The 17,291-nt window shown below is 35.7% G+C and overlaps 1 protein-coding gene across 2 annotated transcripts; it reads right to left on the bottom strand.

Annotated features, from left to right (window-relative positions):
- On the bottom strand, positions 1 to 15,744 carry LOC129004655 (uncharacterized). Of its 2 annotated transcripts, none has more exons than XM_054433206.1 (4): positions 15,357 to 15,744; positions 4,559 to 5,236; positions 3,020 to 3,260; positions 1 to 309 (listed from the first exon to the last, which is right to left on the bottom strand). In XM_054433206.1, exons 1-4 carry the CDS (start codon positions 15,376 to 15,378, stop codon positions 39 to 41), a joined length of 1,212 nt encoding a protein of 403 aa, XP_054289181.1. In that variant the 5' UTR covers positions 15,379 to 15,744; the 3' UTR covers positions 1 to 38. The 2 variants fall into 2 exon arrangements, with proteins under 2 accessions (XP_054289181.1, XP_054289183.1); XM_054433208.1 differs by lacking the exon at positions 15,357 to 15,744 and adding an exon at positions 14,886 to 14,946.
- Positions 15,745 to 17,291: the final 1,547 nt, after the last annotated feature.

The following is a 17,291-nucleotide window of genomic DNA, read 5'->3' on the forward strand; positions in this document are numbered from 1 at the left end:
TTTACAAATCAATAAAAATTCCATTTCCTGATAACCAATCAGAAGGACATATTTGGTTCATCAAGCAATTTCAAAGTCTCTCTTTTTAGATCTAAATGCTTTTTCAGTTTCCCGTACTCTGCAATTAAATCTTTGTATCTGACAGACTCTGCTTCCCTCTTCTCATATTCCTTCAGTGTTTTCTGCAAAGCCTTCAGTTCAGTTCCCATTTCTGCTATTTGAATCTTCAAATTATCTCCCTCTAGGTCCATTTTTTCCTTCACATTTTCATCCACAAACAAACACTGATCCAATTTTTCTTTTAAGGCACTGAAAGCATGGAAATATTTCTATTACAAGTTAAACACCCTTGCCACAGCAAACCTGCCAACTAATCGAATTTTCATTTGTCTGAATTGATTTTCAATTTAATTCATTTAAATAACATTGGTTTAACGAGTACCTAGGTTTGCTGCTACAAGGAAACTAATTAAGTGTGTTTTATCGTAAAATATTAATAGCTTAGTATAAGATAAATAAATTTGCCAAGTTTTTCAAAATATATCCATAAACAAGCAAACAACATTTTACAATATTCTCCATAAGAATAAATAAATTTTTAGAATTTCCTACGTTACCAATAACCGTACAAAAACACTTTGTTATACTACATGATTTGTTTTTTAAGCTCTTTAAAAATGTTTTGAGAGAAATTAGGAATTTTTTGGTTTTGAGAGTCAAAAATGAGAAAACCCAATTTTTACCCCATAAAACCATCCTTAAAACTATGGTCCTATGGTCTGATCATGCTGGTCCGCGAACTCATTCCCCCTTACACCTTTAAACCAAATTTCATCAAAATCGGACAAAAATTACTTAAGTTATTGTGTTCACGGACACATATGTAACTCTATGTATAAATATATTCATATTTATTCATATTTTTTGTACAAAGGTGGTACTGTACAATGAATAGCCCCGATAAAAAGAAATACAATTACAATGATATCAGTAAATAATAACAATAAGTCTTTAGTTAAGAATGAAATACAAAATTAAAATAGCTTAATATCTTGTAACTTGATGCCAGGGAGGTGGAGAACTCTTCTATAGAATAAATAGCTAAATTTAATATATCATCTTTGAGTAATTTTTTAAACTTATTAAAATCTGTTTCTTTTTTTATGTTATTGGGGATAAATAAAAAAATAACTTTGGCCAGCATTGGACAGTTTTTTTTATGTAAAACTTGAGCCTATGAGGCTCAACTACCCCATTTTTTTCCTAAGGTTATAGTAGTGGCTTGTCATAGATTTTTCACACAAATCTTGTTTTTTAGCAATAAAAATAACTTCATATATATATTATCCATAAACTGTAAAAAATAATTTTATTTTTTATTTTTTAAGTGTTCTGTGGCTGAATCGTCCGTCCCCCTTTAGCTTGAGCACTATCCCGATAGCATTTTTGCTGTTTTAAAATAAAATCCATATTTCTTTGTTTTGTTGAACCGTATAGGATATGGGAATTTACATGAGCAAAAAATATATATTTTAAGTGTTTATATTGCAATAAAAAGACAATTTTTAATAGAGCATAGCTCCAGAATTAATCTTTAGCAGGATCTTTTTGACATGCTCATTCCAATTTACGTGCTTATCTATTGTTAAACCTAGAAAATTGATACTACTTTCCCTATTGATGTTTTGTGATTTATATTCTAGTGTTGGGTTTGATGATTTTCGGTTTTGTGGTGTTTTAAACATTATGAACATTAGCAATGTTTTCATAACGTGTAGGCTTATTTCAAATAGTTATTAAAATGTATAACAAGCCATAAACAAATTTTGAAGCCAGCGAACCAAAAATTTACAATATGTTTTTTGTTCCCTAATTGAAGTTACCTGAAAATGATGATTTTGCATATGATTTAGAGAACTAAAAACGGCAGTTTTCCGGACAGTATGATGAAAATACTTTTAGTGTCAAACAATAAGTCAAGTAACAGGTTAATTAATTTGTTTACAAGGAGAAAATAGTAGGCCTACTGTTTGACCAAACAGATTAATTCATCCCTCCCATCACCACCTCACCTCTTGCAATAGAAAAATTCAACCAATGTAACTAGTTATAGAAATAATAATACAAACAAATCAAGTCAGATATATATTGTTCCTTGATTGAGCAGAGTACATAACATTAAAATGGTTCAATGATGTTTCATGCTAAAAGATTTCTTAAAATACAATAGCTGTTGCAATTTTTTCAGGCTATTTCCAAGTGGTGTACTCCAGTAAGAGCCTAGTATCGGTGGGTGTTATTTAACGTAATAGGGTAAATAATAATATAAGTTAAGTGTTACCTATTAATCACCTTGTTTTTTTAAGGGAAAAACACAACTTGGCTTTGGAATAATAATTGAGAAGATAGGAAGGATACACAACTAACTCACCTGAATAAACAGTCCCAGGAGGTCAATAGAACACATAGAAAGTACACATTACATTACTTTCTATATTGTGTTCTATTGACATACTGGGATACTCTATTCAGGTGAGTTAGTTGTGTATCCTTTTACCTTCTCAATAACTATTAATTGCTTTGATAATAGATTACTGAGAATACACTTTTACTTTCGTAAGATCGTCTGAACTCAGAACAAGCAAGAGAAATAATGCTGAAAACCTCTCCGAGACAGTGACTGGCTGAAATGTACTGGACGAGAAAGTAAAAGGTGACAAAAGTATAATTACTATTTCATCTATTACCAAAAACCTAAGGAATGTTCCTGACTAATGACTATTATAGCAAAGTACAGGTATCTCCCAACCCTAGAGTCTAGCCGTTTTTCATACCCGACATACACATACAACTAACCTAGATAGAATGTTTCAGGAAAAGAAATACAAGCATATAATGAAACATCTTTGTGACTGTAGCAGTAGCTTGTTTTTGAAAATTTATTTAACTCCTACTTTTGGCAACAAGTGGTTTCTAGAGGCTACCTATAAAACCCCATAGATTAAACTAGAGCAATTACCTAATAGTGGTGTTGATATAAACTGCTTTCTTTTGCAACAAGTCAAACGTGGCAGTCTGCAAGTGGTAACTGGAGTCATGCCTCAGTGTTGCTAACTGTTGCACTATTGATGAGCTGCTACTGATTAGTTGTCGCACCTGATTTTGCAAATCTTCCACATCTCTGTACAGTCCAAACTGTTCTTTCTTCTCTCTTGTAAGTATGCCTGCTACTGCTTTCATGCTGTGTGCTCCAAATTCATCTGTTAGACAAACATATAGAAAAAAATAACAACAAATATTATTTTTTTAATATTATTTTACAATTACATTTACTATTATTATTTTTTTGTTGTGATCTGTACCACTTTTAGCGAATTTCCAATAGGGAATTAGCTATTACCGAAGTACTCATGGTAAGACCTGGACCCGGGACCGATTTACCTACTTTTTAGTTTTGAGGTCCCTAGAGGCCATAAAACCATCGGTTCAAATTCATCTATAGGCTATATATAAAATCCAATGTATGTTTGTTTGTATGTTTGTTTGTTTGTTTGTCCTTTATGGACTCCGAAACCGCTAGACAGATTTTAATGAAACTTTCAGGTATTATTAAGCATTATTCAAGGTTGGTTGGTTTGTGTGAAGTTTGGTGCAGATCCGTCAAAAGGGCTCCGCCCCATTGGCTCTGAAGTTTCCCATGTTAACCTTATGAGCATTCATATTTAAATGGAATTAAAGAATCTTAATAGCTGGTTCAACTAAAGAATTCGATTCTGTGATGTTCAATAGCATTAAAAATTTAATAGGTTTACCAACAGGGTCAAGCACCATTATTTTTTTTAAATTTATGACAACAGCTAATTTTCAACAAAAAGGTGAGTGAGCGTAGCGAACGAACTTCAACCTGGAGGTTAGTTAGCGTAGCGAACGAGCTAACATGGAGGCAAGTGAGCGCAGTGAACGAGCTCCAACCTAAAGGTGAGTGAGCGTAGCGAACAAAATTCAACCAGGACGTGATTGAGCCATGCGAACGTGCTCATCTTGAAAATGAACAAGCATTTGACATAAAACCACATTAGGACAGGACGACGTCTGTCGGGCCAGCTAGTATCTATATAAATGTGTCTGTGTGTGTGCGTGTGTCCGTTAGCACGATAACTAAGTACACATTAACGCAATGCTATAGGGAATAAATGTGATATTTTTAAGGAGATATTTTAGAGTAAATCCAATCAGGAAAATGGAAATTTGCCAGGTTTGCTGCAGCGGGGGTATTTGATATTTCTCTTACCATTTTGTAAATTAAATGATTTCCATTCCACCCACTCTCTGAACAAGTCCTACTTCAAGACCAACTATCAGTATTATGTTTTATTAAATTATTCCTTATCAAAAATTCTTACTAGCCAACTGGTTTTATTTAAATATTAATCAAATTTTTTTTTAAATTTAAGTGTGGCATTGCACATTACAATAAAACTGTGATACAAACTCTTATTAAACCTTTGTATAGATCAATCAAATAATCTACAATGATAAGGAAATGTTATTTACTCACCTTGTAAAGTTTGTTTTTGTAGCTTCAATTTAGCAATGTTTGATTCCACTAATTTCACACAGTTATTATGGAATGCGGACTTGTTTATCAACGCCATGGATCTGCTTGTGCTTGGTTTGAGATCCTCTTTTTCTAAGCCTAAAAGATGGATAACCTCGCCATCTTTGCACTTCAAAGAAACTTTTTCTTCAATATCAAAATATTGGGTAACTGCCTTGATTTGCTTAGCCCACGAAGTAGACTTAGTTTTTATTGTGTCTAAAACAAATTTGTTTATCCTATAGTTGGCATGAGCCTCATTGACTTTACTTTGTAATGCTTTAAGCTTGGCAATTTTTTCTTCAGATATGTCCTTGACTTGTTCGAACGAAAATGCACCACAGGATTTCACATTGGAAGTACAATATTTTTCAGGAGATATTGATATTTCTCCTTCTTCAGACAGATTGGTCAGGCTATGGGAAGACTTACTAGTGTGACTGTGCGTTAAAGATCCTAAAGATATGCTCTCCTCATCATCTGAGGCGTTGCTACCAGAATAGCCATTTCTGCTAGACATACTGATATTCAGTTCTTTTTCTGTTGTTTCCTGGTAAAAGTTTCTCTCAAAGCCCGAGAATGTTAAAGGTGATGATTTGGGTAACAAGCCACTATGTTCATGAACACTATCATACAATTCTGTAAATAAAACATAAAATTATTAAAAGTGGTTTGAAGACCCTTGGTTTAAGTGTATGTCTAAGTAGAAAAAATCAAATACACCAATAAAGAAAATAATACAGTATTATTCTTGGGTACAGTTCCATAGAGATCCCACAGTAGATAATTGATTGAAATATCAGTTTAATTTATTAATTGTATCTATATAAATAAAATTAGAGTTTTGTCTGTACATTGCTCAGAATTATATATTTTTAGGTTTTTTTTACGTCTTATACATTAAATAAGCAGAAACGAGTCTTATCTCAACTAGCTGTTACCCATGGGCTCCACCCCATTTTACTACATTAGTATTAATAAAACTATTGATTGGTTAAGTTAAGATGAAATAAACAAAGCAGAATACAAACAAATAATAACAGCTGAGGTATTTTTAACATTAGGTAAATGGGAAGTTCCCTTTGGAAAGCAATTACGACCTTATAGGGCAACTTATGAAATAATGGATAATTTTGCGCAAGGTTTCTCGTCATGACGAACATTTTAAGTATATGGTTTATGGGGGTGTGACTTGTAGTTTTCTCAAAAGTTCATGGGTAATTTTGGCTTTAAAGTGTTGTCTGTAACACTCAAGATGGCATTTTACGCTATCTTCTCCTGGAAAACGAGAGTACCTATCAAGATCTAAGTAATTTTAATGTATTCACTGGATTGGCGAGATTGTCTTTAGCCATTAAAATATGTATTACCACTACTTTGTAAATAATATTACAAATGTTAAAAAATGTAGTTTTGTGCGATTTATGTCAAGTTTTCGTCCAATTTTTATTGCATAATCATCTATGAAATAACAAACAGCTGTTCGGATCAAGATTGTTTTTCCTAGCTGTCACTGATATGTTTACAAATGTTATTTACAAATACCGCAACCTTTTTCAATCACGTTTTGAATGCAAATCCCAACCAAGTGAGATTAAAACATTTTTCTTACATAACGGATTTAATTAATCGAAAGTGCAATAATATAGTGTAATAGTGTAACCGTAAATGAAATTAAATAACTAGGCATCATCCAGTTCAGGAACCAGAGATTCTTTGTGTATAAATTGTTCTTGAGTTTTGATAACCAGAAAGAAGACCTCGAATCAGTGTTGTATACGGCTGGGAAACTTAAATTTAATAATGATCGTCGCCAATAGCTTAGAAACATGGTTTCCACTCATTGACGGCACTTCAATGGCGGTTGTGTAAAGTGTAAAGTAAAAAATCACAACTGCAGTGGGTGATTGTAACAGAGGTTTACAGATGATGCTAAACTCGCTTTTCTAATGTGTTATTTTCTGTTCCTACCATTGACTGTATATATATATTGAATAGTACCTACTCACTGTGTGATGCAATCACTGGACCATACAGCCAATAGGCCCATAGCCCATCTCTTGGGTACGTACGCCTACCCAATTATTCATACTTACCTTTTCGACTACGATCCTTGATAACGGTACTTTTCCCTAGAATACACGGCCTACCTACTTAAGAAATAAAATTACAAATGTCCAAAAACCCAACGTTGTGTGATTTTTGTCACAATTCCTTCTAATGTTAATAGATAGCCTATACCAATCATTGTTTAGAGAATACGTAATCTATTAAATAACAAAAAGTTTAATTTTTCAAACTGACACCGATAAGTTTACATTAAAAGTTGTTTACAAATAAAGCAATTAATGGGAAATAACTTTGATTGCCGTTTTAAAACGTTTTACGAGAAAATCCAAAACCAAGAGATCAATAACCTCGGGACTCAATTAACTCATATAATTGGTCAGCTGTACTATAGTTCTCAACTGTGAACGTTGGTTTTTGGTACCGGTTTTATTCCTTAGAACCGTTGGTACTGTTGGTAGCAGCAAGAATCATTTTTAAGTACCAACACATCACTGTACTTTACAAATTAGTTATCGTTGGTGTTGCACCTTATTTATTATTACAGGCGTATTCAATTTTATTGATGTCTTAACTGTACAATTTTTGCTTTTTCCTTCTTGATTCCAAAATGTTTGTTTATGCTAAGAAAACGATAACGCATTTAAGTAAAACATTTATTCAGCAAACCATCATGAATTGTTTAAACGCTTTACGTTGTTTTGTAACAATTTCTCTTGGGCTGTCACAACCTAACTTTGGCTAGCTCAGATAGTTCAGGGTGGTGGGTCAGTTAGATTAGTAAGCAGGTAACCAAAATTCTTAACGTAAATGTTAAAGTGTCGATCTGCCAGGAAAACAAACTATACTGTTAAAGTATGCAGCTATTTATTTATTTATTTTTCCTAAGAAAGCATCAGGAATATATATATCAATATCTATAGAGAAATACCTGTAACAATTAGCAAAACATAGGCCTAATATCAATAAATACTTATTTTACATTAATACAACAGTCCATCCGCTGAGACGATACAATAAACAGGTCCTGGATCAAAAGTTCACACCTAGAATATGACAATACGCACAGGTCCTGGATCAAAAGTTCACACGTAGAAATAATAGTTGAAAAGTCACTCACCGATTTGTAGAAATATCTCTGAGCTCAGAAACAAACCAAATTTTACGGTAGCCGCACAGTTGCGGTCTTAAAAATACTAGTATTAAGATTTTGTTTGCTAATCAACTCATTGATATACTAGTTTGGTTTAACTGCCACTTCATTAATTAATATATGCACTTGTTTATCTACCACAGAGAAAATATTCTTTAAATACACAATATTACATTGACTGACAAAATAAACACTATAAACATATAACATATTATTTGATAAATTGTAACCATAATCTACTTTGTGATAGGCTAGAGAGGGACTAACATTTTCATTAAATTGTATTCACAAGAAATAGCTAGATGACAAATAGACATTTTCAAAGTAATATTTCATATTTAACAATTTACATTTTTTTTTTATTGGACATTCAAAACAACTAACACCTATCATTAAATCAAAATTCAATTTAATGTACAACAGCTCAATAAAAATATTTATTTACAGAAAGTCATTTTTTTTTAGACAAAAATGGTTGTGAACAAATTTAATGTTTCTCAACAAGGATGGTTATTACAACAATTAAATATTCTATGATTTTATAAAAACTTTACTTTAGGATTTCAACATTGCATGATATTGAAGGTTTAAACATGAAAACTAATCACATGGGAACAACCTCAACTTTTAAAGAATTATTTCACAAATACAGTATTTTTGTACAGTTAAATTTAAAGTAACATAAAAAGATGAACATATATTTTAGAGACTAATAGACCTTTTTGAGAACTTAAATTAATTATTAGGGCAAACTTATTTTTTTTTGTATAGCAGAGCAAATCGACAGTTTAACTTTTAATTTATCAGAAAACTGTAAATTGAGGCCTAATTGGATGTAAATGAACTTTTTGTCAGCCAAAGCAAAATAATATTTGTTGGACACCTGCTCACCTCTAAAAATCTTCTTAGAATTTTTGAAGTTCCACTGTAGTGTAGAAGGTCTTCTCAAGGTTCTTTGCTGGTCCAAGGAACATGTAGAACTGGTCAACTACAGGATTGTCTATGCTCAGGATTGAACCTGGTTAGATATCAGCTGGTCACCAACTGCTGACCCTATGGGACTTTGTCTCTTTGACTCTTATCTACAGGGTAGGGAGTATGTAACTGTCACCAGCTAGGATTTTAAATTATCCAACGTTGTTTGCATGCTGAACAACTAGATTTTATTAAAGAAGGTGATCAGTCTTCTTTGGAATAAAAGTTTTTTTTTCAGCTGGAAATATTTTATTACAGTTTATGTATCAATAGTTCGTGGCCTATTTTAGTAATTTTTATTACAGTAGAACCTCTTTAATCCGAACTAATTGGGACCAGGGGTAGTTCGGACTATTGAATAGTTCGGATTACAGAACATATTGTTGTTTTTACATAACAATAGCAAAAACATGGCTAAAATTGATCAACATTATTTTGGGGAAAGTGAAAAAATCCTACTAATATTATAAATGAGAAAGTTTGGATGTATGGATGTATGGATGTATGGATGTATGTTTGTGACAAGTGAACACGAAAAATACTGGTCGGATTGGGCTGAAATTTGGCATGATGATAGCTCACATTCCCGATTAACATATAGGCATATTATTATTTCAAAAATCCTTTCGGGCTCCGCCCCAGTGGCTCTGGAGTTTCCCATGTTAACCTTATGAGAAATGGAATTATTGAATCTTAACAGCTGTTTCAATTAAACAAGTTGGTTCTGTTCTATGATGTTCAATAGCATTAAAGTTACAAGGATTATTATTTCTTTACATTTATGACAACAGCTAATTTGCAACCAAAAGGTGAGTGAGCGTAGCGAACGAACTTCAACCTGGAGGCGAGTTAGCGTAGCGAACGAGCTAACCTGAAGGCAAGTGAGCGCAGCGAACGAGCTCCAACCTAAAGGTGAGTGAGCGTAGCGAACAAACTTCAACCAGGACGTGATTGAGCCATGCGAACGAGATAATCTTGAAAATTAAGAAGTTAAACGGGGCAAAGCCCGCGGGTTACAGCTAGTGTTTTATAAAGTAAAATACAGTGTTTATTTAATACAGTAGTAACCATGGTGCATAAACAGTACTGTAAATTAAATACACAGTATACAATAAAGAACTGCAGTACTGTGTATAGAGTACAGCAATGAGGGGTTCGGATTAGTGGATGTTCGGATTACGGGGGTTCGGATTAAAGAGGTTCTACTGTATAAATTACCAATCTAAATCGTCTATAGTAAGCTTTTATATAGTAAGCCGTCATTTCGGGTCATCATCGGTCCAAGCAAATATAAATTGTTATGATGAAATTTGATGACATTAACAAAGATTTCAGATACTAATTTTATAAGTACTTTGTTATGCTTAAAGCGTAGCAAATTCCCTAATTAAGTTCTGTATTTTTGTGTGTATTTCTGTTGGTAACGCATTAATGTCCTCATTTCTCAGTGTTTCACGGAAAGGACAAAAGCACCTTTATAATAAAAATGTCAACCCGAATAAAGATTAAATTGTGAGGTTGAGGTAGTACCTTAAATACTTTTAACCATTGTGGAAGGTAACTTTCAATTATAGGCCTACATTAGGGCTATGCCTCGTAGATCTATAAAGCATTTTTTAGTTTAATCATTGGATTTAACATATGACCCAACACGACCCAGGTTACATTTAATTTCGAAGCATTTGTTTTTGCTTGAAACTGTCAGATACTGTATTTGTGAAGGTTTATATATAATAGTTTTACCAGCATAGGCCTATCTGAAAATATGCAAACCAACTTCTGTTCTTAATAAGAAGGCTTCAACTGACTACAATAAGATCCCCGTGCGTAGAACGGGCACACAGCTAGTTGGTTATAATTTGCATACGGTTTAAAGATAAATTTAAGCAAGCTTCATAGAGTACTAGCTCGAGGTCAGGCTAATCCTTTAGGAACAATGCTTTTAAGGAGGATGGCACATATACGGACGGCCCAGAAGAAGTGCTGGAGAGCCTTTAGATTGCTCACTTCCCAGGATCCTTGCAACCGCAGAGCACAGTCCAGGAGGAGATGGAAAGAGAGACTAGGGTGCGGACGGCAATGGAAGATTGGGCTTGAGCTAGGGCTGTGATTACCTTTAACGGTATTAAATGGGCTCTTAGGGCATTTCAACCATTTAAAGCTCCTGGTACCGATGGCATCTATCCTGTGTTCTTGCAGGAAGGTGGGGACCAGTTGATACTCCCCTTGGTGCGTCTTTTCAGGACCAGCTTAGCCAGTGGAGTTATACCAACAGCATGGAGGACCTCAAGGGTGATATTCATACCGAAGCCTGGAAGGGACACATATGCTGTGCCTAAGGCTTTCAGACCAATCAGCCTTACATCGTTTCTCCTGAAGACCATGGAGAAATTAGTGGATAGACGAATAAAGGATAGGGTCCTGGTAAGCCGTCCTTTGCACGCAGCCCCTGCATGCGCTGGTTAGCAAGATTGAATATGCTATCTCGAATAAGGAAATAGCAGTGGCTGCTTTTTTTGATATAGAAGGAGCTTTTGACAACACTAGTACTCGCTCTTTTGTATCAAAGCTGGTGTCAAGAAATATGGAAAGCACTGTAGTGAGGTGGATAGGCAACATGTTCAAAAGTAGGAGAGCGCAAGCTTCTCTGTGTGTGACGGTGAGAGAGGTTAAGGCCCAAAGAGGGTGTCCACAGGGTGGCGTCTTGTCACCAAATCTGTGGAACCTGGTGGTCGACGATCTCCTGTCCGAGCTCAATGCACAGGGCATGTACGCTCAAGGATATGCTGACGATATTGTTGTCCTAATAAGAGGAAAATTTATGAACACTTGCCTGGAACTAATGCAGAGGGCATTAGTATAGAGGTGGTGTAACCAGGAAGGTCTGAGGGTCAATCCAATGAAGACTGTAATGGGACCATTTACAAGGAAGAGAAATGTTGATATCGCTAGAGTACCAACTCTCTTCGGTAATCAGTTCCAGGTTAAGAGGGTGTTCAAGTACCTAGGAATAGGGCTCGACGACAAGCTCACCTGGAACAGCCATTTGGCACATACAACGTAACGCTCTCAGACCACACTTATGATGATGAGACAAGCTGTTGGGAAGACCTGGGGTCTAAGCCCACAAATGACTAACTGGCTATACACTAGGGTTACAAGACCGATGATGGTGTATGGCTCGGTGGTCTGGTGGACCAAGGTAATGCAAACTACCGCTTTAAAGAGACTACAAAAGATCCAGCGAGTGGCATGCCTTAGCATCACAGGAGCCATGAGAGGCACTCCAACTGCAGCCCTGGAAGTAGTGCTAAACCTGCCACCTCTCAACGTCATTGTGAAAGGAGAGGCAAGGATGCCAGCCTACAGAATTGCTTGCAGTGGCAACTGGAAGTATAATACCTCCAGTCAGCACACAAGAATTGTGGACAAGGTGCAGATGAACACATTGGAAATGCTACCAGACAGGATGGTGAAGATCACAGATATAGAAAAACCATACAATGTCAACATTGTTGACAGGGATGCCTGGGACAATGGTGAACCTGAATACATGAAAAGGGGGATCACTTGGTATACGGATGGCTCGAAAAAGCCAACAGGCATGGGGGCTGGAATATATAGAGCCAGACCCAAGGTGCAGTTCTGCGTAAGCCTGGGTAAAATGGCCACTGTATTCTTGGCAGAAGTTGTTGCTCTGTCCGAGTGTGCAAGAGTGTGTTTGAAGCGCGGTCTTATAGGCCACACTGTAATACATGAACTCGGACAGCAAAGCAGCACTAATGACACTTTACAGTTTTGACTTTATCTCCAAGGCTGTATGGGACTGTCATCAGGCCATGAAAGCCCTGGGAAAGAACAACAGCATCATCCTTAATTGGGTTCCTGAGCACAAAGGTATTGCTGGCAATGAGGGAGCTGACAATTGGGCAAACAAAGGAGCTGAAAGCCCGCTCATGGGTCCAGAGCTGACGTGTGGCATTGCTTACAGCACAGCACGGAGAGCTGTTGGCCAGTGGATGGGCATAGAACATCGGAGGAGCTGGGAAAGAACAGAAGGAAATGTACAGTCAAAGAGAATGCTGCAGGCACCTACGGGTGCGATAGCGGCAGATGCCCTTGGGCTGAGTAGGAAGACCCTGCGGAAGGTGGTTGGCTTTATTAGCGGCCATTGGGTATTCCGTGGACATTTACACAAGATGGGAATTCAAGTTGAAAGTCTCTTATGTAGGAAATGAGAAGAGGAGGAGGAGACAGCATTTGACGTGATATTTATGTGCCCAGCCCTACAAGGTCTGCGCATGAGATCCCCTTGGTCTATCGACTGGAGATCAAAGCGAAGAACGGGTCACCATAGTCAAAAGGATCTCATGGTTCACAAAGGACCTGGGATTTGACAAAGAATGAGGACCTGTGAATGAGGGTGCACAATAAGCTGTTCCAGCTGCACTGCAATCCCATGGTTACTTGTTAGCCTGGCCCTCTATAAAAAAGATCAATATATATGTATTGAATGGTATAAGGTTTAGGCCTACATATCTCATAATACAACAAACAGCTTAATTTATGACACAGTTGTTTAAATGTTTTGGCTACATGTGTTCACCATTGTCAAAACGTTTTTCTTCATCCATCTGCAACGTTTTGACAATGGAGGATACAAGCCGAAACATGTAAACAACTGTGTCATAAATTGAGCTGTTTGTCGGATTATAAGGTATGTAAACCTATTTATCACATTGAATATAACAGCTCAGGAGCTGGAATGGAAATTAATTATAATAAATGTATTAAATGAGAATATTTTAAGGCAAAGGGTCTTTTAAAGTTAGGACTTAACCACACGGTGCTGAGGTGGTTAGGTTATTTTAATTTAGTTCAGTTTAGTATAAGCCTAGTTTAGTTTATGATTATAACAAACAAGGTAACTTTTGTAACAACAAAAGTGGAGAGCCTTTTGTCTAATTTTTTTAAGAGAAAAATTAACAAAGACGTCTAATTTGTCTAAAGTGCTCTTTTTCATAAGTTCAGATGAGTTTAATGGTACCGTACCTTGTTTTTCATCATCATAAACTAAACCGAACTAAACTAACCAAGCCAAACCTATAAACATTACAGTGTGCACAATGTAAAATAGTGGTGGGCAGCTCTCTTCTAGAAAAGACACATAACAGAAAATCAGTATTTAAATTTAATATTGAGAATGAAATATTTTAAGTACTTAAGTCGTATCGATTAGGCCTTAAAATGTTTCATTTGTTAAAACTTTTTATTGGGTTCTAATATAAAATCTCTGTTAATCTAATATATTATCGATTTAAATATTAGGCCTAGTGATTACAATTCGGTTTGATGTATCACTTCAACATTTTTTTCACGATGTACATCAAATTGAGTTGTGGTCTAAATCCAAACGATAGTAATAAATTGGAAAACAGTTCCGCAGAGAACCTACGATAAGTATATTAACAGATTAAATACTGATACAGTAGAGAGTCAAAAATCCGAACCATATTGGGACCGTAGGTAGTTCAGATTACCAATTTATTCGGATTTTCAATCATAGCCTAGAAATGCCTAATAGACACATAATTTGGCCTACAATATTAAAAATACAGTTCTAGGATACAGTGAATGAAATAAAAATAATTATTTTTGTACTTAGGTATTTTCGTTATACCGGTTGTCCACAAAGTCTTGGCCTGATTTAATAGCATTGCTGTACGAAAACCATTAGAGCCACACTTGACTTGAATGCCTTGTTTTGAAGGAAATTTAATCAAGTTTTATTTGATGAAATTGGAAAAAAACCTTAACACAGCTGATTGACAACAATATAGGCTAGTTATTATTCAATACAATAACAAATTAGAAATTGTGAGTTTACTTGAGAATTCACAGTTTGTTTTGTTGATTTACGAAACCCAATCCCCTATAGCAGTTCGAGGACCTTTCATTTAAGTGGGAAGGTTAACAGACACAATAATTGTAGAATTTGGGGGGAGTGAAAATCCCGGGATCGTGGTTGAAAATGGTCAAGGTCCAGCCCAAAACTTAATCTTTGCGGAAGAAAATTTGAATAGGTTTGTTTACTTGGCTATGTTGGAGTTGTACGTAGTTCCTCAATTAGAAGAACTGCAACCTATGATAATTTTCCAGCAAGACGGTGCTCCGCCTCATTGGGCTAAATGTGTGAGGGATTTTTTTTAATCTCCACTTCCCCGGACGCTGGATCGGGCGTGATGTCCCGACGAAATGGCCACCTCGTTCCCCCGATGTAACCCCCGTGGATTTCTTTTTGTGGGGATTTGTCAAGGACACTGTCTATTCTTCCCCGGTTCCTAGTTTACACACACTGCGGGAGAGATTCAGAAATTCTGTAGCGTCTGTAACCCAGGATATCCTGACTAAAACCTGGGACAGACTGAAAAGACGGATAGAAAATCTTACGGAAGTCTACCCAAAAGCTAGGCCTAATGCTAAAGGTTAACCTTCAAAAGCTTAAACACCAATAATGAAAAATAAATAGGCCTACTAACCTTTTAGCAAAAAAATATAACTTACCCATTGTTTCTTCAGATATCATTTTTGATCTTGATAGGCCTAACAAATAATGCAAAAAACATAGGTCTATCCCAATTTGGTTTAGTATTATTGGTTATAGTTCAGTCTGAAAGTTCAAGCTGTGTGTCCAGCTTGGCTTGGATAGTTAACTTTCTCATTAGGCTATGTTGATATGTTCCATGTTCATACTTAGGCCTAGTCTATAACTTAGCTGAATTTTCAAACGGTGTTCGAATTGCTTCTAATGCTTTAACATAAAACTGGAACAAGCTTCTTTTTCTTTCTGTTGGATTGAGAGTGAGTGCTGGCTGTTGTGAAAATAATTTCCTCAACTAACAGACAGAAACAAAACAACAACATGGAACTCAAACTGAACTACTGAACTGACGTACTGACACTGACACTGACGGACGACAGACAGACAAGTTTCAGTTTTGAAAGAAAACTAAACTCCTTTCCTTCCCTCCACTCCACCCACGGCCACCCATCAACAATACACAAAAACTCCATCCATCTAAAATCTAAATACCATCCTCGATTCGATTCGACTTACATTTTGGCGCCAATGCCAATCAGGACCGTCGTGAAGTTAGCGGCTCTTTTCATCGGCGCTTTTTCGGATTGTAATAGATATGGGTTCGTACGCCTGCGGGCGCCACAAACATGTTTTGCAGGGATGTCGGAAACGCAATTCAATGACAATACGGTGCGAAATAATGTTTTTACATTTATATCATGTCAATTATACCTTGATAAAACGTGTGTACACGTTAAAACTAATTAATTGGCGTATTTTAAAAGGCATATTTGAGACCGTACTGAACATTATACGTAGCTATGGCTAAACATAACGCGATCAATTAACACTCCGAACATAAAAAAGTGCATAATCTTTTTCCTAAGCCCATCACACCAACTTTGAGCTATTCTAATGGTAATATACAATGTGTAGAATACTCAGTATAAATATGATTGAGGCAGTCCAGTAAATTACGAAGCTATAAGGCAAAATGTATATGGTTGTTAGGAACTCGCATAAGGAAAAAGTGCACAATCTTTTTCCTTAGTCCATCACATCAACTTTGATGTATTCTAATGGTAATATACAATGTGTAGAATAATCAGTATGAGTATGATTGAGGCAGTCCCCTAAATTACCAAGTTATAAGGCAAAATGTATATGGTTGATAGGAATTTGCGTCAGGAAAAAGTGCACAACCTTTTTCCTGAGCCCATCACATCAATTTTGAGGCATTTTAATGGTAATATACAACGTGTAGAATAATCAGTATGAGTATAATTGCTCAAAGTTGATGTAATGGACTTAGGAAAAAGATTGTGCACTTTTTCCTGACACAAATTCCTATCAACCATATAGATTTTGCCATATAAATTGGTAATTTAGGGGACTGCCTCAATCATACTCATACTGATTATTCTACACATTGTATATTACCATTATAATACCTCAAATTTGATGTGATGGACTTAGGGTCAACATGCATTGTGCACTTTTTCCTGATGCAAGTTCCTATCAACCATATACATTTTGCCTTATAGCTTCGTAATTTACTGGACTGCCTCAATCATATTTACACTGAGTATTCTACACATTGTATTTTACCATTAGAATACATCAAAGTTGATGTGATGGACTTAGAAAAAAGATTGTGCACTTTTTCCTGATGCGAGTTCCTATCAACCATATAGATTTTGCCTTATAACTTCGTAATTTAGGGGACTGCCTCAATCATACTTATACTGATTATTCTACACATTGTATATTACCATTATAATACCTCAAAGTTGATGTGATGGACTTAGGAAAAAGATTTTGCACTTTTTCCTGACACAAATTCCTATCAACCATACAGATTTTGCCTTATAACTTCGTAATTTACTGGACTGCCTCAATCATATTACTGAGTATTCTAC

Source organism: Macrosteles quadrilineatus, unplaced genomic scaffold, assembly GCF_028750875.1.
Source record: "Macrosteles quadrilineatus isolate MER2022 unplaced genomic scaffold, UCM_ALF_1.0 Scaffold_10__1_contigs__length_6754688, whole genome shotgun sequence".
NCBI lineage: Eukaryota > Metazoa > Arthropoda > Insecta > Hemiptera > Cicadellidae > Macrosteles > Macrosteles quadrilineatus.